Genomic DNA, 23,165 nt, shown 5'->3' on the forward strand with positions numbered 1-23,165 from the left:
TCAATTTCATCTTCAAAATAACTCCAATTCTCTATTTTAAAATGGATTTCAGAGTGTTTGTCAATAAATCTTAAAAATGATTTTTCAACGATTTGTACTCATTTCTAACTTGTTTTCTCTTTGGTTTTTCGTTGTGGACTCCTAAGATTATGGGAAACATGTTTCAAAAATAAAGTTACAATTTTACCTTCTTTTTCAAAAACCCATTTTGAGGGTCTATTTTGACCCCAATTTAAAATTAGACAATATGGGTATTGTTAGCTTTCTTTTAATGCATAGATTATATATTTCATTGTCTTATTTGATTATGAGTTTGTTCGTGGGAGTAAGACTTTGGATTAAACGCTTTCAAATCAGATTTTGACATACGAGATAGGTTATGGATTAACTTTCTTCAAACTAGGTTGGATAGTTAATGTTGATATGGAATCATGTTAAAGGTGTTGGAACTAATCATGAAAATTGAAATATTATTTTGTGGTGTCGTGTAGGGGCCTATGTATTTGCAGTTTTGGAACATTATTTGCTATATGTGACCATGTGAGATCCTATATGATATTATTGGCCTTGTGTACATGGACATTAGTTGTAATCTTGTTTGATTAAAAATCCTAATGATGTATCAATGGTAACTTTTTAAAGTATTTCATTCTATTGGCATATGGATTATGTTGGATTCATCGATGGTTTGATTAATGAGTGGATTTTGGCTTACTTTGTTGGTATATTGGTTGGATATGGAATTTCTCATTCTTGTTGGTTTTGAGCATTACATCCTTATATAATATTCATTAATGAAAAATTGGTACCACTGTGGATATTTTGAAAATACTTAAAATACTGACTTTTGTCTGATAAAAAATGTGACATCCTTAAAAACCTCTACCGATGTATGTGTCAAAGAGAAGTTGTGGATATTGGTATTTAATATTGCCTGCACACGTTTTGATGAACCCCCCATGGGTCCTACGTCAAGAAGCTTTAGCTTCGTAGGTGTATACAGAGGTTGTACGACAATATTGTGCATCATCATCATTTATCATTATAATCATCATCATCATTATCATCATCTTTATTTCATTTGTATTTACTTTGTATGTTCCTGTGACGTATTATTTTCCTTGATATGACCTGTCTATGAGTATTTCTTCCTTTGTATTCATATGTGATATTTGTATACTTGTATTTCTCTCTCGTATTGCTATAGTTTATGTGAATATTATAAAAACGTTAGTGGAGAGGGTGTAGGCTACCATGTAGGACATTTGTTAGTTGCAAGTGACATGACCTTAGTGTATTTTTTGTATGGTATTTTTTTCTACTTTGCTTAGTCATCCTAAGATATCTACTGAGTACAAGTGGACCATACTCAGCAATTTAACAACTCTCATCCTAAGGAAAACTCTGCCCGAACACTTGCACCCTTGATACGGGACAGCCATCAACACATAATAACAAAATGGAAACACACAACAACAAGATGGAAACTAAGTTATGTTAGCAACACTAAACCGAGAACACAAGAAACAAACACAACAAATGCGATAAAGTAAGATAAATAGTGAGACATACACTATTAGAAGAAGTAGGAAAAAAAGGATGTATCAAATCCTAGAACCCCTAAGACTTACAATAGTAACTCCACACTCTTATGTAGACACAAAAGGGAATCAACCACTCAAGTACCAACGTTTCTAGCCAAAATGGAACACCAGTGATTCCACACTAAGTTCTACCCTAGTTATAGTTTTCACACTCTCTCTCAAGAGATGTGTTTTTTTAATCATTCATCTTTAAAAACTAAGAAATGAAAAATGACCTAAGTTATCTATTTATAGGCTAAACTTTTACATAAGGAAAATGTCCAAAACACCCTTAATGAAAAGGGAACAAAGAGGCGGTCTTGGTAAGTCAAAATAAGGGCTGCCTTGGAGTGTTTTGGAGTGCTTAAAGCTCTTCAAAACACTTCAACACTTGTGCTCTTGGGTATTCATCATTCCACGCCTCCAAGAAACCCTCCACACACAAAATTTCTCTCTTGAGTGTTCAAAATGGGTCCTCTATGCATGCTCTTGTGTCCTCGAGGTGACCAAAGCTTGAATCTTCAAGTGTTGGCCTCCAATGATATCATCAAAAGCTATTATGGTTGTTTGGCTCGTATCATCCTCCTTTATTGAAAAGGATTTGACTTCGAATTCATACCTTGCAAAACCGAAGAAAAGAACAACAAGTACAATATCCTCATGGCATGAGGGTTAGGGTTAGTGCTACAAATAACATCATTATGCCTAGGTGGTACACACTTGAAATATAACCACTAATCCTTTGTTTTAAATATAAAAAGATTAGTGCAAATGTCACAAAGGAAGTGGCTAGGATAAACTCCAAGAGAACACTTAACCTTGTTGGAAATCCCCCTTATGCACAACTTAGGTCTATCAAGTGGGTTGTAAATCCACAAGAATGACTTTCCATCATAGGGATGGATACCAATACTCATAATCAAATCTTGCTTGTCTTCTTGACCAAGCATCAAGCCGGATTACAACAATCTCCACATCCCAAGAGGTCACCAGGGTCAAATGGGTGAAGTAACCAAGGACCTACGTATCGGCTATACCTAATTTCCCTTATGGTGCCATCCCTAAAATTAGGCACACCCTCTATACTACCATTAGTAATATCATGAACAAAAAGAGAGTAGAGAAAGGTGTCACACAAGTCAACTCCAACTATGATATCCTTATACATGTATTCACTAGTTTCAAGTTCATCACCATTAATATTTTAATTATAGGGAACACACAAAGAAGAAGTAGATGGAATATCTAAGCAAATTTTACCTTCTCTTTCAAAGGAGCAATATGCATATAAATACAGACCACCATGGGTATCAAAGGGATCACAATCAAAACCACCTTCACAAGAACAAACACAATTCGGGTTCCCTAAACATCCAAGCACATCAAGGTCACCTTCACCCGATTGGCCATTCTCATGATTCTTATGAGCAAAAATAAGGCTTTCATCACACAACATGCTCAAAGAATCATCACCAATCTCATGATCAACTCTATCAACATCATCACTAACTTGAGGCTCATCCAACACACCATAAACATGCTAAAGTAGTGGATTACGTTCATAAGCAAGTTGATCATCATACACACCCTCACTAGTTATTGGTAACTCACATATCAACATAGACTCACATTGGTTTTCACAAGGGTTAACTAGTGTGTGAATACTCTAATCAGTCGGTAATAGGGCCCTATTTAAGTTAAAAGTACTAGCACTAGGTGGATACATATCATTTTATGAGAAGAATCAATTTTGTCATCTATAGGATCAACTAGTGCTTGCGTACCTACAATAAGAGGTCGGTCTTCATGCAACCTATAAATAACAAGAGTATCACAAAGGGAAAACTTATGAAATTCTCCTCTAAGCAAACCACCAACTACATCCACTTGGTTACTTCTAGCCACATCATAACATTATACATTTACAGGAGTGTAGGAGATAATATTTTTACCTTGTAGCTCACATGAGGTGCGGCCTTCACTTTGGTGTATGCCTTGGCAGCCCACTTGTTCCTTTGGAAAGGAGTTTTTGGAGTTCTTTTGACCTCCCATATGACCCAACCTTTCATTTATTGATAATAAATTTGTGTGTATCCTTTCACACTTACGATTGAGAGCTTCGATAGAGGCCAAGAAAGCCTTAACAACATTTTTGTCCATGGTACCTAAGAAAAGAAAACAACAAAAAACTAACAAACTAGTTAGCCCAAAAAGTATCCTCACATTCTTCCCTCTTTGGATACCTCGCACTTGGCCTCACAGGTGTTGTAAGTTGGTTTGTACTCTGTGAGTCGTTGAAGGGTGAGTTTTACTCTTGTCTAGAGTGGATTTTTATTTGAAAGACTAAAATGAAATCTGGTTCGGATTTAAGCCAAGGATTTACAATGAATTAAAAAATCAAAAAGCAAACAAGGAATGCAAACACAAAGAAATGGACTCAAAACCAACTCACAATCTAGTAGGTGATTAATAGCTTGTAAATTAGTACTAGAACCAACAAATAAAACTAAAGGAACAAGAAAAAAGAAAACTAAGAAATCTGAAATTTTGAGACTTAGGTCATTTTTGGAGGCTGGTGACGTGGATGCCATGTGGCATCCTTGGATTGGGCGTCAGGAGTTGTTGAAATTTGAAAAAAAAATTCAACTTGAATTGTTCAATCTCCAGTTTGGAAGAATGGAGTTTCGGCTATAGTAGACCAAACAAGACTTTGGAGCCCTTTTTCAAAACTCAAGTTTTGGCAAGACAACCTTTTTGAGGGTCTTGTCTCCTTTTCTCTTTTGTCAACCTTGAAAAATGCCCTTTTCTGCTTTTTGACAATAAGGCTTTTTGGAAGACCTTTGTCTACTTTCTCCTTTTGTATTGAAAATTTTTCCAAGACAAACAAATACCACTCTTTATTTCACTTGATTTTTAGATCAAACAACCTCCTTTGAGGATCTTCTTCAACGCAACATGAAGAACAACAAGAACATTCAAGAATGGAAACCAAACCAAATGAGCTCCAAAGTGAATGATTTTTGTTTCTTTTAACTCACGTTGAACTCCACAACTACAATAACACATTTTCAAACCCACATCTTCAACAATAACATCAACAACATATTTTTAAGCCACCAATCCTCAAAAAACAGCAACCTTCAAATTCCAAGAACAACTCAAAAATGACTCAAAATTTGGATCTAGACTCAATTAGTGTTATTCAAGAAGGGGCTAACACTAGAAACAACCAAAACACATAAAAATCTCCTAAATCTCAATTCAAAATTTTGTCCGAAGACCAAAAATGAAACAGAATGTTTCTTTTTGGATTTTTGGTTTTTCAACACCTCTTTTTTGTGATTTTCAAGTTAACAAACCCAAGATTGATTCCGTAGGAACGAAATCAATCCTTGCTTTCATACCAAATGATAAGGTAAATCCACCAATACACGATAATATAATGGAAACACACGATAAAAAGATGGAAACTAAGCTATGGCAACAACACCAAACCAGAACACAAGAAACAAACACAACAATGTGATAAAGTAAGATAGATAGTGAGACATACACTATTACAAGAAGTAGGAACTAAAGGATGTACCAAATCCTATAACCCCTAAGAATTACAATAGTAACATCACACTCTTATGTAGACACAAGAAGGAATCCACCACTCAAGCACCAACGTTTCTAGCCAAAATGCAACACTATTGATTCCACACTAAGTGCTACCCTAGTTATGGTTTTCACACTCTCTCTCAAGAGATGAGTTCTTTTAATAATTCATCTTCAAAAACTAAGGAATGAAAAATGACCTAAGTTATCTATTTATAGGCTAAACTATTACATAAGAAAAATATCCAAAACACCCTTAATGAAAAGGGAACAAAGGAGCGGTCTTGGTGTGTCAAAATAGGGGCTGCCTTAGAGTGTTTTGGGGTGTTTAAAGCTCTTCAAAACACTTCAACACTTTGCTCTCAGGTATTCATCATTTCACTTCTCCAAGCAACTCGAGGTGACCAAAGCTTGAACTTCAAGTGTTGACATCTAATGATGTCATAAAAAGCTATGATGGTCACTTGGCTTGTATAAAACCTAAATAATGCTATCACAATGAGACTATTCATTACAACATATAACCCAACTCATTTTGACCCAAGAAAACTCTAGATAAGTTGGGTCTCAGCCTATTTGTTTGACAACCCATTTTTTACCTGCCTAAATTTTTCCCAACTCGCCCATTTGTCGTTGCTCACAATATGTGCAGATTCAAACTCCTGCTTAGTATGGAATGCCAATTGCTTATACTATAGACGTGAGTACTAAAAGTACTAGACTTAAAGAGGTAGATATACCTCAAAATCTTGATTTGTTAAACAAATAGACTATTCTTAAAGTTTCAATAAAAATCATTTATGATTATGGTTGGTTTGATAAACTTTCTTCAAAACAAATGATAAAAATAATTGAATAGTCTTTAGCTTTAAATTTGTTAGAACAAACTATTCGTTTATTAAATAAACGTGATATCGATTTATATAAAATATCATTATAATTATTTGCATTTTGGTATGGTTCAAATTGATTTTAAACCTTTAACCCTTAAAGGGTTACCAGAGATATTTCTAGCAGCTCTTAGAGATGCTAAAAATTTAAATTTTCAACAATCTCTGATGGGCTCGATTGAATCCACCGTGGCCTATGGTCTGGTTTATTTTAATACTTAACCAAATTTGCAGTTATCACTATCTGATGTTAATATACTTGATGCTTTAACCTTAAATGTGAAATACATGGTTATAATTATGCATCTAGTTCTGAACGTATATGTTTATCAGATAGAATTTATTATAAGTTATTGTCCACTTTAAATCCTAGATGTAATCTATAATATATTAAAAGTCTGAAGACCCTTATAAAAGTGATCTGAACTTTTTACCCTTCATTAAAATATTTTGTAATAGATAAAATCGTCTTTTTGCTATTTTCTAATAGTTTTTAAAATTCAAAAATTCATTAAAATTTTGTTATTAAAAATTTTCTTATTTGAGTTATGTACCTAAAATTTAGGATTCGGTCAAGTTTTTCAAGAAATTTTACCAAAATTCATAGTATGAAAATAGTGAAAAAAGAAGAAAAATATTATTTTAAAAAATAAACCCGTTTCCCTTTTTTTTAACTATATGTAATCTTTCCTTTTTTCAAATATGTAAAAGTGTTATATTTTTATATGGCAAATGTATGCGTGTGATATATGAAAGGAGTTTAAAAACTACGTTGGCATATATTTTTACATGCCATATCAATAATTTTTATAATTATTTCCTTTTTTACACTACCTTATATAATTATTTACTTATTTAAAAGAAGTAAAACTCTTAATATTTAGTACACTTCTAAATCAGTTAAAATACTAAAATACTATCTTATATAATTATATTTAAGTAAAAATTTTTGAATAAAGATTTATATCTCAATACGCGCTTTTTTTTCTTGTTCCTTTACTTTTTTATTTGGTTTTGATTCAACTTTTTTTCTTCCTTTTGCATACAATTAGTTCTAATATTTTCTGTGTTTTTTCAGCTGAAAATTTTGATTGAAAAAAAGAGAAGAACCATGTGATATTATCAAGGAATGAAGTGGATCAGATAATGATAATCAATCGCTTTGTTGGCTAAAAATCAAAGATTATGCTTCTAATTATAATTCGTAAGAATTGTATACGACACTCAATTGATGATATGTATGTTTTTATTTGCTTTGGACCTAAAGTTCATCTTCTTTCTCCATGAATTACGAGCAAAAGAAGAAAAAGTAATTTTTGAAAAAGAAAGGCGAAGAAAAAAGTATCATTGCCATGTCCAAAGAATCAGACTTACAAATTGATAATTTTTGTTTCTGCAAATTTCTTAACTTTATTTTCTATAATTACCATTGTCATCTATATATTGTAAGTAGTTGTGGGGTCTAATTTTGGTTTATGCTCAATATGATAACAAGCTTTATGATTGACATTTAAATTACTAGTGAAACTTAACTAAAATTATATTTATTTCAATTTTTAGAATTATTTAATAAATTATTCAAGTTAATCCTTATTGATTTAAGTAATAACATATATAATTTGTAAGAGGACTTCAATGAGTAGTAAATGTACACAAAACTAAAAAATTATTGTGTGTACATATCTACATCTATAATATAAATATATTATAATTACTTAATCCCATTTCTACTAGAAACTTAATTGTTTTTAGGCAATAGTTTTAAATAATTTTTTACCATAAATTAAATTAGATTAACTTAATATTTTAAAATTATAATTATAATATTTAAAAACTATATGACAAGTTTTATTAGTCACACTTTTCTCATGTTAATATGATAAAAAAGTATATTTTTAAATATTTTTTCGAGTTAACAAAATTTAAGTCTTAAAAAGGAAAGAAAATCACAAAAATCTAAAAAAGTGAGTTCTATATATTTTTACTATCATTAAAAGTAAGAGGTTTTAAATATTTTTATCAATTATTTATTTTAATATAAGTTGAGTCGTATATAGTATCAAACTCTACTTTAAAGACGACTACTGTTTTTATGTAAATTTGTTTATAATATAAATCTAAGTGTCTGTTAAATAATTTTATCTAAAATTAAGAGTATTTATACACGTGCAAAGCACGTATACTAAACTAGTTATATGATACATCAGATCAGACAATTTTTGGTAGAAACCAATTTTGCGAAGTCTAAAGTTACCACCAGAAGACCTATCAGGTGGGATAAAATTGATTTTCCAACTACTTGGACCCTAAATTCGGTTATATCCTCGAGTCAGGTTACTAATAATTTGACAAATAGCGAATTTTTGCATATAACTCAAAATTCGGGTGATAGAATTTGTATTCAATTTGATGATCAGTCTACTACTTATAACAAATATTCTTTTTCTCAGCCTAGATTATTACCTATTGTACATCATATTTCTCCTATAGAACCATTATATGGTCCAGCTAGAAATCATGTAGCTTCTTTACATACTATTGATACTGGGCCATTATATGGCCTAGCTAGAATGGTGATAGTACTTCTTCTAAATTTGTTGAAAAGGTAGAAATCAATCCTCAAGCGAATATTGTTCAAGATAATGATAATATCTCTGATAGAGATATCCTAGCTGCTTCTGAAATGAACTTCGATCCTAACGATACTTAATAATTCCTCACCAAATCAATTTTAGTCTAGGATCCCTGGCAAGAAGTTATGTTCAAAAGAAATTTTTCGTTATAAATGGAATCAGTTAGAACTTGATTTTTTGAGACTTATAGTCCATGAGAGTTAAACAATATTTCTCAAGAGTTTTAAGAAACGTGTGCATTGCATAATCAAATGATATATTTTGTTCCTTGGTTTATAACCATTTATTTACCTTTATACATAATGGTTTTAGAAAGATCTTATAAAGATGGAAGTAGAAATATTGTTAAAGCTATTTACCCTCCTCAAGCACCTTTTATTTTACCTAATAATACAGGTATTGCTTTTTCTGTATTTTAAAAATTTAACGAACTTGCAAAAGTAACAACAACAACAACAACAAACCCAGTGTATTCCCACTTAGTGAGGTCTGGGGAGGTTAAGATGTACGTAGTCCATACCTCTACCTCTAAAGAAGTAGAAAGGTTGTTTCCGATAGACCCCCAACTTGAGACACGAAATACTAAACAAATTTATAGTAAAGCATGGAACAAGATGGCATAACATAAATACGTCACCCACAAGTAATAGTAAACAGAGAAAAGTAAACAGATTCATAATAAAGCATGAAACAAGGTCTCATAACAAGAATAATACCCCCACCAAGTAATTCCCTACACTAGCGACCCAAACTGACCCTAGCCTTCTGCCCTAATTCGCGTCCTCCAGATCTTCCTATCTAGGGTCATGTCCTCAGTGAGTTGTAACTACTCCATGTCCTGCCTAATCACCTCTCCCCAGTACTTCTTCGGCCTACCCCTACCCCACCTAAAACCATCCAAAGCTAGCCTCTCACACCTACGAATCGGGACATCTATGCCCTTCCTCATTACGTGACCGAACCATCTCAATCGGACTTTTCGCATCTTATTCTCCGCTGGAGTCACACCAACCTTCTCCCTGATAGTCTTATTTCAAACTCTATCCCTACTATTCATCCCACACATCCAACGCAACATCCGCATTTCCAACACCTTTATTTTTTGAATGTGGGAGTTCTTAACTGGCCAACACTCCGTTCCATACAACATGGCCGGATGGACTGCCACCCTGTAGAATTTTTCTTTAAGCTTGGGCGGCACCTTTTTATCACACAACACTCCCGAAGCAAGCTTCCACATCATCCATCCTGCCACAATACGGTGCGAGACATCCTCGTCAATCTCACTGTTACCCTGAATCACGGACCCGAGATACTTAAAACTATCCCTCTTACATACCACCTGTGATTCCAACCTCACTACCACCTCATTCTCCAGCCTCACGTTATTAAACTGACATTCCAAATACTCTGTCTTGCTCCTACTCAACCTAAACCCGTTAGACTCAAGAGTTTGTCTCCACACCTCTAATTTATCATTCACACCCCCACACTCTCATCAATCAAATCTACATCATCTGCAAAAAAGCATACACCAAGGCACCTCTCTTTGAATAGCCGCGTCAACACATCCATCACCAAATCAAACAAAAAGGGACTAAGAGTAGATCCCTGATGCAATCCTGTCAAGACAGTGAAATGCTCAGTCTCCTCCCGCTATCCTCACCTGAGTTTTAGCTCCATCATACATATCATTAATTGCTCTGATATATGCCACTGGTACTCCACTCACCTTCAAGCATCTCTAAAGCACCTCCCTGGGGACTTATCGTATGTCTTCTCCAAGTCGATAAACACCATGTGTAGGTCCTTCTTTCTTTCTCTATACTATTCCACCAGCCTCCGTACCAAGTGAATTGCCTCCATCGTCAAGCGGCCAGGCATAAATCCAAATTGGTTCTCTGAAATAAACACTATCCGTCTCAGCCTTACCTCACCACTCTTTCCCAAATCTTCATAGAGTGACTCAATAACTTAATACCCCTATAGTTATTGCAACTCTGAATGCCATCCTTATTCTTATAAAGAGGGATCATAGTACTCCACCTCCAAGACTCAAGCATTTTCGCCGTCTTGAAAATTCTGTTAAATAATACAGTCAACCACCTTAAACCAGCCTCACCAGAAAAATACCAAAAATCCATAGGTATCCATCAGGCCCCGTCGCCCTACCCCTTCACATCCTGCGAATAGACTCTCTAACCTCCTCTACCTTAAAATGTCTACAATAACTAAAATTCCGACACTCCTCTAAGTGCTCCAGCTCCCCTAACACAATAGCTCTATCCTCTTTGTCATTCAAGATCCTATAAAAATATGACTGCTATCTATTCTTAATGTGGCCGTCCTCCACCAACATTATACCATCCACCCCCTTAATTCACTTCACCTAATTGAGATCACGACCCTTCCTCTCCCTAGCCTTAGCGAGTCTAAACAACTTTTTTCCCCTCCTTTATCCTATAACCCCGCATACAAGCTCTCAAAATCCGTCATCTTAGCTGTCATAACTGCTAACTTAGCCTCCTTCCTATCTAACTTGTACTCTTTCCTATTTACCCGTTTCTCTTCTTCGTCCTTACTCTCAACCAACTTAGCATACGCCCCTTTCTTGGTCTCTACTTTCTTCTTAACCTCTTCATTCCACCACCAATCCCCCGATGATGCCCGGCCCAGCCCCTAGAAACACCCAACACCTCACTAGTATTCTCCCTAATGCACCTAGCCATCCTATCCCATATACCATCCACGTCCCCCTACACTCCCACACCCTCATTCCCGCCAACTTCTTCTCTATCTCCCATGCATTCACTGGCGTCAAGCCGCCCAACTTAATTCTAGGTCTACACTCCTCACCCTTTCTCTTTCTATCCTTCTCTATACCCAAATCCATAACTAAGAGCCTATGCTGGGTCAAAAGATTCTCACTCGAGATGACCTTACAGTCCTTACACAACACCCTATCCCCTTTTCTAAGCAACACAAAGTCAATCTGGGTCTTGGCAATCATACTTTGAAAGGTGATCAGGTGATCGTCCTTCTTTGGGAAGCTCGAGTTCACCACCACCAGCCCAAAGGACCTCGCAAAATCCAATAGAGTATCCCCTTCTTCAATTCTTTCCCCAAAATAAAAACCATCATGCACATCACCAAAGCCTCCTGGTAACGCCCCGATGTGCCCATTGAAATCTCCTGCTACAATAATCTTCTCCGAGCTAGGCACGCCTCTCACCACCTCATCTAAAGCCTCCCAAAACTGCATCTTCTCCTCCCCATCCAATCCCACTTACGGCACATAAGCACTACACACGTTTAGGGTAAATCCCTCAATGACCAACTTAATAGTCATCAACCTATCACTAATCCTCTTTACCTCTACTACCTGACCTCTAAGCTTCCATCTTCTAAGATGTCAACTCCATTCCTACGCCTCTCGCTCCCAGAGTACCAAAGCTTGTAACCATCCACATCCCTAACCTTAGACCCTACCTACTTGTTCTCTTGAACACACGCAATATTAATCCTCTTCTTTCTAAGAATCTTCACAAGCTATATGGACTTACCCTGAAGAGTCCCTATATTCCAAGACCCAACCCTCAGCCTACCATCTCTATCAATACGTCTTTCTCTACTACCCCTGAGGCCAAACCTTGGCCTCTCTCCCACCCCCGCTCTTTCCTCTTCCATTGCCCCCACAACAGCTCCCCGCCCCAACCCCCTCGAACATGACCCTATCCAACCATCAACACCCACAGCCACTACTATAAGAAAATATAAGAAAATATAAACAATGGTAGTAACAAAGCAGCAGTAGAAAATACAAGGCTCACACAAATTAGAAGAAATAATCAAGAAACAAAACTAAACTCAAATAGGAAGAAAAAACAATACCAAGGTAAGGACAAAACTAACAGTACAAAAAATAGAGCAAACTAATGGCCTGGCACCAAGGACAGCCAAACAAATAATAAGGAGCAGTGCAAGTTATGAATATACTACAGCAGACATGTAAATCAAGATACAAGAGATAGTACGATAAATAATATGAATAACATAAGAGGTTCAAAAATAGCAAGACAATAAAGACACCCTCAAAGCACACACTATATCCAAATTTTAAGAACAACAACTACTAGAGATCCATATAACAGATAGGAAATCCCATGCAAATTACAGGCAATGAAAATATCAAAAAATCACATGATAAAATAAAGTTCAAGGGTTAGAAGTCACCAAAATACATATATCATGTAATCTGCTCTTGCTTGTTGTGCTGGAACCCGGTAAATTGGGTCGCCAGAATCACTTTGCCAAAAAGTCGCCGGCTCAAATCTGGATAGCAGTTGCAATATCCGATAGAGACCCCCACCTGGATTTTCTAGCACCACCACCTTCACCACCAACATCCGTCAAACCAGTTCGCTGAATCTGATCACGAACCAATAACCAGTAAGTTGCTACCTTCGCAAATCTACTGACAGTGGAGAAGAAAGAGAGGGAGGGAGAGGGAAATAGAGAGAGAGAGAAAGAGAAGGAGACCAAGAAAAAAAAGGAGAGAGAAGTATGCCTACCTATCGCCGGTATTATTTTACCGCCGGCGTCTACTTCATAGAGACTGACCAGTCACGTCAAAGAAAATACAGGGGAACGAAGAGACCAAGGGAGAGATATGGAGCAATGTACTTACCTTTCATCGACGTCTGCTTCGACGGCGACAGCACGGTTAAGTTAAAGAAGGCGTTGAAAGATACGTTAGTTAGAGAGAAGGAGCGAAAGAGAGAGAATTTACAAAAGTAAGCATTGCAGAAATTAACAATTTGATTTCTCAAAACAATTATTTGAGTTTGTATGTTAAAGTTTTGGGGGAACATAAAAAAACTCTATGAGTTAACTGATTTGATTAAAAAGATGAGTACTAGCCAAAAATCTACTGATGTTGCCTCATCTTTAGGAAGCAAGACAGAGGTTCAAACTATTTATGCTAGTATTCAACAACCTCCTGAAATTCAGGGATTTCAATTTAAATTATCTTTAAAAGATTTAGAAGAGCTTATTGATGAAAATCTTTTCGGTTTAAGTGTTAAACCTATTGATTTGTCAAATGATTTTGTTGACCAAATAGAAGCTACTTCTGATTTTAAAACGAAGACTAAGTTAGAGCTTGATAAGCTTAGAGGTATGGTTAATAAACAACTGGTAAAAATCTCAAATATGCTGATTTACCGCGTATGAAAACATACTACTATTCATGACCTACTCCTCAAGATGTTTTAATAGAGAAATGAGATTGAAATCAGACTAATACGACTTAAAGAAACATCTCAATTAGGAGACTTTTGCACTCAATTTGGGGTTCCTGAACCGGCCCTTTTTTTAAAAAAGCAACATAGATATCATAGACGTGACAGACCTTATAGAAAAAAAGATCTAGATATAGATACAAAGAGAAGCATGAAGCTAGGAAAGCTCATCGTAAGTCTACTAGATTTGCAAAGAATAGGTCTAAGCGAGATTTTGTTGATATTAAGTGCTACAAATGTGGTAAGTTTGGTCATATTTCTCCAAATTGTAAGTTTCAAAAGTTGAAGTCTTTAGGACTTGATGATGCATTGCATTATAAAGTTTATGGTTTGTTATACACCTCTGGATCAGAATTGGATTATAATTTTGAGTCAGAATCTAAAGCTGAAGTTGATTTACTTGATTTATCTGATAGTGATAAAAATATTGATGCTATGTGTTCTGATTGCAAAGGTGATACCTGCACTTATTATGATAATGAATTTTATAAATTACAATATCAATTTGAAGATTTAAATATGAGAACTATCACATCTGAAATATGCTAGAACTTTTAAAAGAAGTTTCTAATGAGAAACTCCATGAGAAAATTATAAATTTATCTATGCGTTCAAAACTAACTACTTCAAATACTGTTGATTGCAATTCTTTTAGTCTTAAAGAAAATTTTGACTATTTTACTTCTTATTCCTGTTAATAAACGGCTTTCTAAAAACCCTGTCTCTATTGGGATGCTTCTTTTGATGATTTAAAAATCGAAGTTGAAAACTTGAAAAAAGAGATTAAATCTCTTAAACAAAATTAGATAATTTTGATCACATGATCACTCAAATAGAGAAAAATAATTCTCCTACTAAAAGTTCCAAAGGAAAAGGCATTAGTTCTGAAGAAGAGGATCTTCTTCAAAAATCTCTTGATTTAAAGAATGATTCATTTCTAGGAATGATGCAGGTCATAAAGAGATATCTTATTCTTTTGTTACAAATCCCGTATCTAGAGATATTAATGCTTTAATTGATATGAAATAAAAGCATATTGATTCATTACAACTTGAATTATTTTGCATGAATATTTTTTATACTATAAAATCTGCTAAGGTACAAGAAGATTAAATTAATTTTCAAAAAAATGGTAATAGATATTTGTGTTGATCACCCCAGTGCTTTTTGGAATCAAAAAAAGCATATTGTTAGCTTTTCATATGAAGATAATTTTTCTGAGGATGGTATTCCAACCAAATCGCGACCTTGTCAAATGAATACTGAATTGGTTGAATTCTGAAAAAAAAATTGATAATTTGGTACAAAAAGGGTTAATAAAGTCTTCAAAATCTCCTTGATCTTGCACTACTTTTTGTTTTAATAATGCAGCAGAAAAAACGTGGTGCTTTCAGGTTAGTAATAAATTACAAACATTTAAACAAATATTTAAAATGAATTAGGTATCCTATTCCGTACAAAAAAGATTTATTATCAAGATTATATGACGCCAACATATTTTCAAAATTTGATTTAAAATCTGAATATTGGTAGGTTCAAATATTTAAAAAGCATGATTATAGAACTGTTTTAATGTTCCATTTAGGCCATATGAATGGTATATCATGCTATTTGATTTAAAAAATGTCCCTTCTGAATTTCAAAAAATTATGAATGATATTTTCAATCCCTATATGAATTTTATCATTGTTTATATTGATGATATATTAGTATTTTTCAAAATATTTGAATTGCATATCAAGCATCTTGATATTTTTAAGAAAATTATGATACAAAATAATTTAGTAATATTTAAATAAAAAATGAGCCTGTTTCAAACTGATATTAGATTCTTAGAACATAATATTTGTCAGGAGAAGATTACTCCCATACAAAGATCTATTGATTTCGCATCAAAAATTTTGATGTTATTACTGACAGGACTCAGCTGCAAAGATTTTTGGGAAGTTTAAATTATATATCACCTTTTTATAAAAATTTATCTTGCAATTTAGCCCCATTATACGACAGGCTAAAAAGGAATTCTAAAGTTCCCTGGACGGATAGTCACACAAATTTGGTTAAACGTATTAAACAGAGTGTTAAATCTTTACCCTATTTGACTCTGGCTAACCCAACCTGGGAAAAGATTATAAAGACAGATGTGTCTAATATCATTATGGTGGAATTTTAAAACAAGTTAATCTCCATGATAAATGTGAAAACTTGATAAGATTTCACTCAGAAAAATGGATTGAAGCCTAAAAAAAATGCTACTATGACTCATGAAATGCTAACGATTGTTAAATGTGTTTTAAAATTTCAGGATAATTTATACAATCAAAAATTTTTGATAAAAACCGATGCTCCATTTGTTAAATACATGTTTGATAAAGACTTTAAACATGTTACCTCGAAATTGATATTTGCAAGGTGGCAAGCTCAGTTAGCCCCTTTTAATTTTGAAATTCAATATAAAAAGGAAATTGATAACTCTCTCCCTGATTTCTTATCCCGGAAATATCTCAATTAGAAATGAATTTTTATACTATCTTTCTTAATAAAAAAACTCTGAGCACCATTTTAAAGGTGGTCATTGTACAAAGATTTGCAGAGTCTTATAATTAAAATAATTATCCATGATATGGTTGAAGCAGAATTTTATATCCATGATTATGATGAAATCGTATAAATGTTTGATTTGCATGAATACTATTTATCTGAATAAAACTAATTATTATGCGTGCATATGGACCCTCCATGGGCCAGAATTAATGGAAAAGGCAAAGCGGGAAGATCATCCCCGGAAAAGTCATACTCTAAAGGATCGTCATACGGATCCTCATCTAATTTCCCAGTCATACAAATGGTAAAAACGTGATTGATAAACTCAAAAGTATCTCTCAAGGGTGAAGCTTCGTCATCTCCTTCTATTCATCTGGAAGATATTTTAGAAGACAGTCCGTTATACGAACATTTGCAGGCCTATTTAGCCTCCCAAAAGCAAAGTGATACATTTGTTTCAATTGCCAAAGAAGAGGACCATGATGATATCAAGTCCTATGAAAAATTAAGAAACAAAGAAATGACATTTCTTGTAGAAAACTCTGAGATTCAGAGGAAAGATGAGTCGTGGAAGATATTCTAGAGGTATTTGATTAACGAATTATATTATCCGGGTGAGTCATACAAGATCCGTTCTTATTATGAAACTATCCTTACTTCTACAGGAAGTGTAGAATTTTAGCACTTTGCTGGGTATAACACAAACAAGAAAGTTTATAACTTCTCAAAACTTATTATTAAATGAATTATATCTGTTGAAGAATGGGGAATGTCTACCATGACCGAAAGACAGATAAGTCATAATAAAAGTAGTATGAATTTTTCATATTGGGATTATATTCCTTTGATAAAGTGCTCTATTACAATAATGAAAGACATAAACATACTTGGTTTATGAAAGTCTGTACAAATATATTTGCAAAACCTATTCCTAATTGGTTTTTGAACTGGTGGACATATCACGGTCCAACTATCAAGATATTATCTGACCTATTTCTTAAATTATACAAAGAATGGGCTAAAGTTTCACCGAATCTAAATGAGTTATACCGCGCAGATCATATCTGTTATCTAGAGAAAATTGATCAGATATATTTCTTTATTGAATTCTTAATTTCATGGATACATAAATGGATCCTAGAATTAGGATTCACAAAAGAGCAGATTCCTTGCTTATATCGAATATTTTATAATAACTTTTGGGATAAATTGATGAGAAAAGATCCCAAAATCAAAGTGTTATATGGTCAAGAACTCTTGACTTCCATTAAAGAAAACTTCTAGGAATACTCAGCAACTCCTAAAAAAGGTATAATTGAGGACAATACAGTTAAATACATTCCTAGAAGAATCTCTACTCAAGAAGGAGATAAAGATGAAATGATAGCCAAATATTTAGAAGTAAAAAGGAATTTACTTCAATCAATTAACCAATATGATAAGTCTGACACTTCAATGAAAAGTGAAACAAGCAATGATGATATGGCAGAAGAAGACTCTCAGCTTATATCATCTGATAAGCTATAATCCGATAACGCTATTGAAAAAGCAAGAAGATTCATACAGCAAATGAAAGGGTTAGATAAAGCATAAAGACTGTCATTGACCCCACTACACAGTAGATACACTGTATACACAATAAAAACACTGTATAAAGTATCTGCACGTGGGACCCCGTTTTACTGTATATAGATTTCTTTGTCTTTCTCTTTTCTATATATAGAAGCCTTCATGTGTAAAGAAGAACAGACTCTCTTGTACAATTTTATTCTCTCTTTTGTAAATTTTTCCAAATCGTAATTAACAATCAATGTTCGCTACTGTTCCGGCCTTATAAGGTATTACTATTACTTCTTAGTAATTTTATTTTGAGTTCTTTAATTAGCATTCTCTCTCTCCGACCGTGACTATGTCCGACTAAAAGGATCCGTATCTATGTTGAATATCTAACTTCTCTTACACAATAATCATGAAAGATCCAGACTCTATCAAACTATAAAGGAATTTTTCTATAATTTCTTGGCTTGATTCCGAGATAGTGGTACAGTCGAATTCAGTACTACTTTTGTTGGCTTTGCCTTAGTGGTCGTGACTCTTTAGCCCGTTAAAGTTGTTCAAAAAGGTCGTCTACTCTCACGATTAGAACCGCTAGACACATGTGCTCAACACAAGAATGTATTGAATTCAAACAAGCCCCTTGCTTGGGTAAAAGATTATTTCTTTCATACAGTCATTAAGCTATTTGAAATTCTTGTATATTTCGATTTTACTCTTAACTGGCCGTGCAGACTACTGCCCGCCTTTAAGATTAAGGGTACTAACTTGGGTCTGGATTGGATGGTCGCGCGGCTTACCGCCAGCCCCTCAGATCCTGGTAGTAATATAATATAATATAATACATCCAAATTTAGAAGCTAGAGCTTTCCGCTTGGATATCAAATCATTTACGCTCCGACAAACCATGTAACAGTTGCCACCAAAAAGGAAAATTTTCAGCTACAGGCAAGAGTTGTACGATTCAGTTCCTAATGTACATATCTGGAATTTCAGCTTTAGATCCATTAGCTGGGGGTGGATTCCTTTCGCCCCATTCGTAACATCTGTAATCCTACTGTAGAACCCTCAGTTGAACTTCCGCCATCGGTAGCAGCCTTGATCCCCCTCTTCATTTTCGCTTTTGAAGCCCAACCAAGAAGACCAGCTTGAATATGCTCATCAAATATCGACTTCTTGAAATTGGTACCCATCTGTAGTCCAGACAGACAGATTCAACTTCAACATTCATTCATATCAACACTCCAAGCTACTCAAGAAACCATGTTTAAAACTAACCTGTGTAACAAGTGCATAAAGTGGCAACGTGCTATAGCTGCATAACACTTGAATTATGACCCTGGAAAAGACAATGAGATCATCAAAACGAAGTAAAAGAAAAAAGATTATATTCAACAAGAGCTTAACATTTTACGGTGCAACATGTACATTTGCCATATTTTATAAAGATGCATGCCCATTTGCACTAACATGGAAGTGAGCAGTGGACTTTACCCTACAACAAGCCGAGGAACAATGAAACCAACTTGTCCCATTATGCAGGAATCAAAGCCATATTGCACCTATAAAAGTGATTAGAGAACTAAAATACTGAAATTAGAAATAGATAAAGTAAGCTGAGTGAAAGAAGAATATAATAACTTTAGCTTACCAATATCCAGAAAAAGAATGCTATCTCGAAAGCATTTTGGAAGAGGATAAAGTGTATCAAGACCAGGACAATTTGAGGGCGGTTGAACCAGAAGTGATCATCAGAAGGTTGGACCACCAACTCACCCTCTATGGCGACATGTTTCTCAGCAACCTCATGAGCTAACTGTATAATTACATGCTCCAACTTCGTGCCAACGGCAAGCAGAAGCTGATAAAACCCAAAATAAAGGTAAGTGGGAGAAGATCAGGCTGTTGCCAAAGGAGCCTCGTGTTGAAAAAATAAATATTAAGAGCAATTAAGAAAGAGAAGTAATTGAATGTGGTGAGAAAGGAAACATCCACATTCAACAAGCATCATAACTCATGAGAAGGTTGATACGAATCTAGAAAATCTGTATACAACATCATAGAGCAAATTAAAAGATACCCCAGGGCCACCCCAAATTCTTGGAATATATGCTTCACTAAAAAAAAAATACCACTCCGTAGATTCTTTTTCATAAAAAAGGTGATTTGAAAGCAATCTGAAGATGAATCTATAAAATTCAGCACCACAATCTCACCTGCAGATACTTACAGTCAATAATGTTTGCTAATATATTAAATTACTATATGCAGCTTTAGTGGAGGAAAAACACAGTTTGATATATTTGATTACCATATGCATCGGATAGCTTCAGTAAGATTCAAATTGTAGCACTAGCAATTATGCTTAAAGTATTAACTGTTTTGTATGAACAGCTTTACTTTAAAATTTAAAGTAGATCTAGCAAAAGGCAAAACCACACAAGTAAAGATCATGATATTGCCAACTCACAACAAACGGAATGAATGCAATCCAGAAGTACGTATGCCAACCTGGAGAATAGAAATGAATTTATAAGCTTTCAGATTTAAACAACCAAGTGACAGAATGAAGTATGAAATGAAAGTTGTAATATTACATTAAAGCCAAACAGAAAGTTTATAGGCAACACTTCTAAAGGCAGTATCTGGAATGAATCATTATCTAAAGTGTGCTGAAAACTGCAAATAGTAAAACGAAACCAAATAGAATTCTAACATGTGGCTTAATTTCATCATAAGTTGTGGAAGCATAAGGAGATATAATCAAATCACAACTGTAGCATGTAAAATATGAACAAAGGCATATATAAACTTATTAACATTTCCCTCAGAGAAAGTTGGTGAATGGTCATATTCATAGTTCCAATCACAATATCTTATTTCTTCTTCGATAAGTCAAAGTTGAATTCACAATTTTCTCATCCTGAAAGAGGGAAGTAAACTCAGAGCATTCAGCTTACTGCTGGGTATAAGTGCCCAGCGACATATGGCTATAAATGCTTGCACATTCAACACCTTAAGCAATTATAATAAGAGCGGGCCATGAATTTAGCAATAAGTTAAATGCAGCTGCTGCGAGTGGCAGACTTGGAATCTAAAACCTGGGGGAGGGGGACAAGCTACTTGAGACCCTACTTAAGAAGCAGATAATTTAAGAGCCAACAATATCACCGGCTGTCGATTATTAGTTTCCTAGAGAACAGCTCTCTCTTCCTTGGGTTCTGCATGAGCATATTATAGCACCAGTTGTGTAACCATCAATAGGTACAGTGCAACTTTATCCACAGTTTCCTTACCCTCGAAGTTAAAGAGGAAATAAATTGGGAACATTCGGTCTTTCGTTGGATAGAAGTGTGAAGTACCAGGTACTCATGTTTGGTTAATCCTACATCGTAAGCAATAATAACAATGAGTTCAACCATCAATTTTGCAGTAACTAAACCACAGCTGCCGGCAGTGGCAGAATTTGGGACTTTCTGGGGAGGGGAGATGATTGCTCCTTGTTGCTGCCACCAGGTAGATTTTTCTTTTTTTAATAACCTCCCAAGAAGATATTTTAGAGCCCACAATAGCATTACAATTGCTGCTATTCAATTGTTAGTTTCCATTTGCCGAGAGAACAACTCTCTTCAAAAGCAAGATTACTGCTACCCAATTACTACTTGCCAAAAGAACAACTCTTTTCCATTGGTTCTGCATCAATATACCATTGAAAAATTGCAAAGCAGCTGCAAGGTAAAAATGTCTACTCCAAGTTTGAGTTGGCATACCATTAACATTCAGAAACAAGAAGATGACAACAAATACCCAGAGATACCAACTGCAGAAAATACAGGAAAATGGTACAAGTGAGAAAAAGCATCCCAAATTCTTCCCAGTGGAGTGTGGCAGAATGGAAAATGGACACTAACCTTATGCCTACGACAGTCTTAAAATCATCTTCCAGAGCACGAATCATATATTTGTAAAAATTAAATTTTGGATTTTGCTTGCAATGTGTCTGCCAAAGAGAAGAAACTTATTATCACATGGGTTGATTAAGCGCCAAAAAGAAGGCAAAACACCAAATCTCAGACTAATAACATAATGAAGTTACCATAATGAACCCCAAACGTAGAGCAGCATAATCTGACTTGCTGACAGAACCATAAAATTGCTTAAAGAAAGAGTGCTGCAGTTTTCATCAAAAGAAAACAAAAGTATGAGATGCGTATGTCAATGTGAAAGGCACTATACAACCATGTGATATTGCTCTTGTTAGCAAATTCGGAGTAATAACAGTGTGTATGTACCTTAATCTGTTACAGCGGAAGTATCAATCTTCGTCTCTCTAGGAAACGAAGAGTTGATTCGCAAACTAAGAGCCTTCTTATTGGAATTTCGTTGATGTTTTGTTACTGTCTTAATTTTTTGTTTTTCTCATCTGACCATTTTTGACCATTTTTGACAGAGGAAGAAGCGTATTGGTACAGGAGTATGTGGGTGGATAACAGTTACTCAGTAACTGTTCCCCTTATCTTTCAAAATTCAAATTGTTTCCTCCTTATCTTCTAAGTATCAGATAATTAAAACAATAAAGGTCGGGTCGGGTCGGTCCACATGGGAGACTCATGACCCGTATTCTAACATCTCCCACTTTGCACATGGTGGACTAGACCCGCACCAGTATAGCATCAACAAGTCACCAATTCATACTGCAAATAGTTCGTGCGACCTGTGAGCATCATGAGCTTTACCTATAAGGTTTTACAAGCTGCATCAAGGAATCCAATCACATATGGAAAGGATTCTCTACTAATTTGAAGATTTTAATACTCACAATACCCCAGACATCATTTACTACATTAGTAGTTACTTATTTGATCCCTCATCCTCTTAAAGAGGTGAACTCGAGTTCATGATTAACTTTATATACACAATTACACTTGACTCTTATACGGTTAGTGTAATGTCACGACCCAAACCAGGGCCCTGGCCGTGACGAGCATTCCGAACCATGAAGGCCCGAAACACCCCTATCTATCTGGTAATCATGCACATAATTCATATGATAATAAGATA

The 23,165-nt window shown here is 34.8% G+C and overlaps 1 protein-coding gene across 2 annotated transcripts in view; it reads right to left on the reverse strand.

The window, feature by feature from the left end:
- Positions 1 to 18,956: 18,956 nt before the first annotated feature.
- The window catches only part of LOC107841819 (MLO-like protein 1), a 15,280-nt gene continuing 11,071 nt past the window's right edge, over positions 18,957 to 23,165 (reverse strand). For both annotated transcript variants that reach the window (XM_016685676.2, XM_047396999.1), the window contains 8 exons: positions 22,201 to 22,275; positions 22,016 to 22,104; positions 21,875 to 21,924; positions 20,575 to 20,615; positions 19,756 to 19,965; positions 19,599 to 19,666; positions 19,383 to 19,443; positions 18,957 to 19,297 (listed from right to left, as the gene is read on the reverse strand). In XM_016685676.2, coding sequence (XP_016541162.1) covers positions 19,112 to 19,297; positions 19,383 to 19,443; positions 19,599 to 19,666; positions 19,756 to 19,965; positions 20,575 to 20,615; positions 21,875 to 21,924; positions 22,016 to 22,104; positions 22,201 to 22,275 — 780 coding nt within the window. In that variant the 3' untranslated portion in view covers positions 18,957 to 19,111. The remainder of the gene's footprint in view (positions 19,298 to 19,382; positions 19,444 to 19,598; positions 19,667 to 19,755; positions 19,966 to 20,574; positions 20,616 to 21,874; positions 21,925 to 22,015; positions 22,105 to 22,200; positions 22,276 to 23,165) is intronic.

The sequence above is a fragment of the Capsicum annuum genome, chromosome 9 (assembly GCF_002878395.1).
Source record: "Capsicum annuum cultivar UCD-10X-F1 chromosome 9, UCD10Xv1.1, whole genome shotgun sequence".
Classification (NCBI taxonomy): domain Eukaryota; kingdom Viridiplantae; phylum Streptophyta; class Magnoliopsida; order Solanales; family Solanaceae; genus Capsicum; species Capsicum annuum.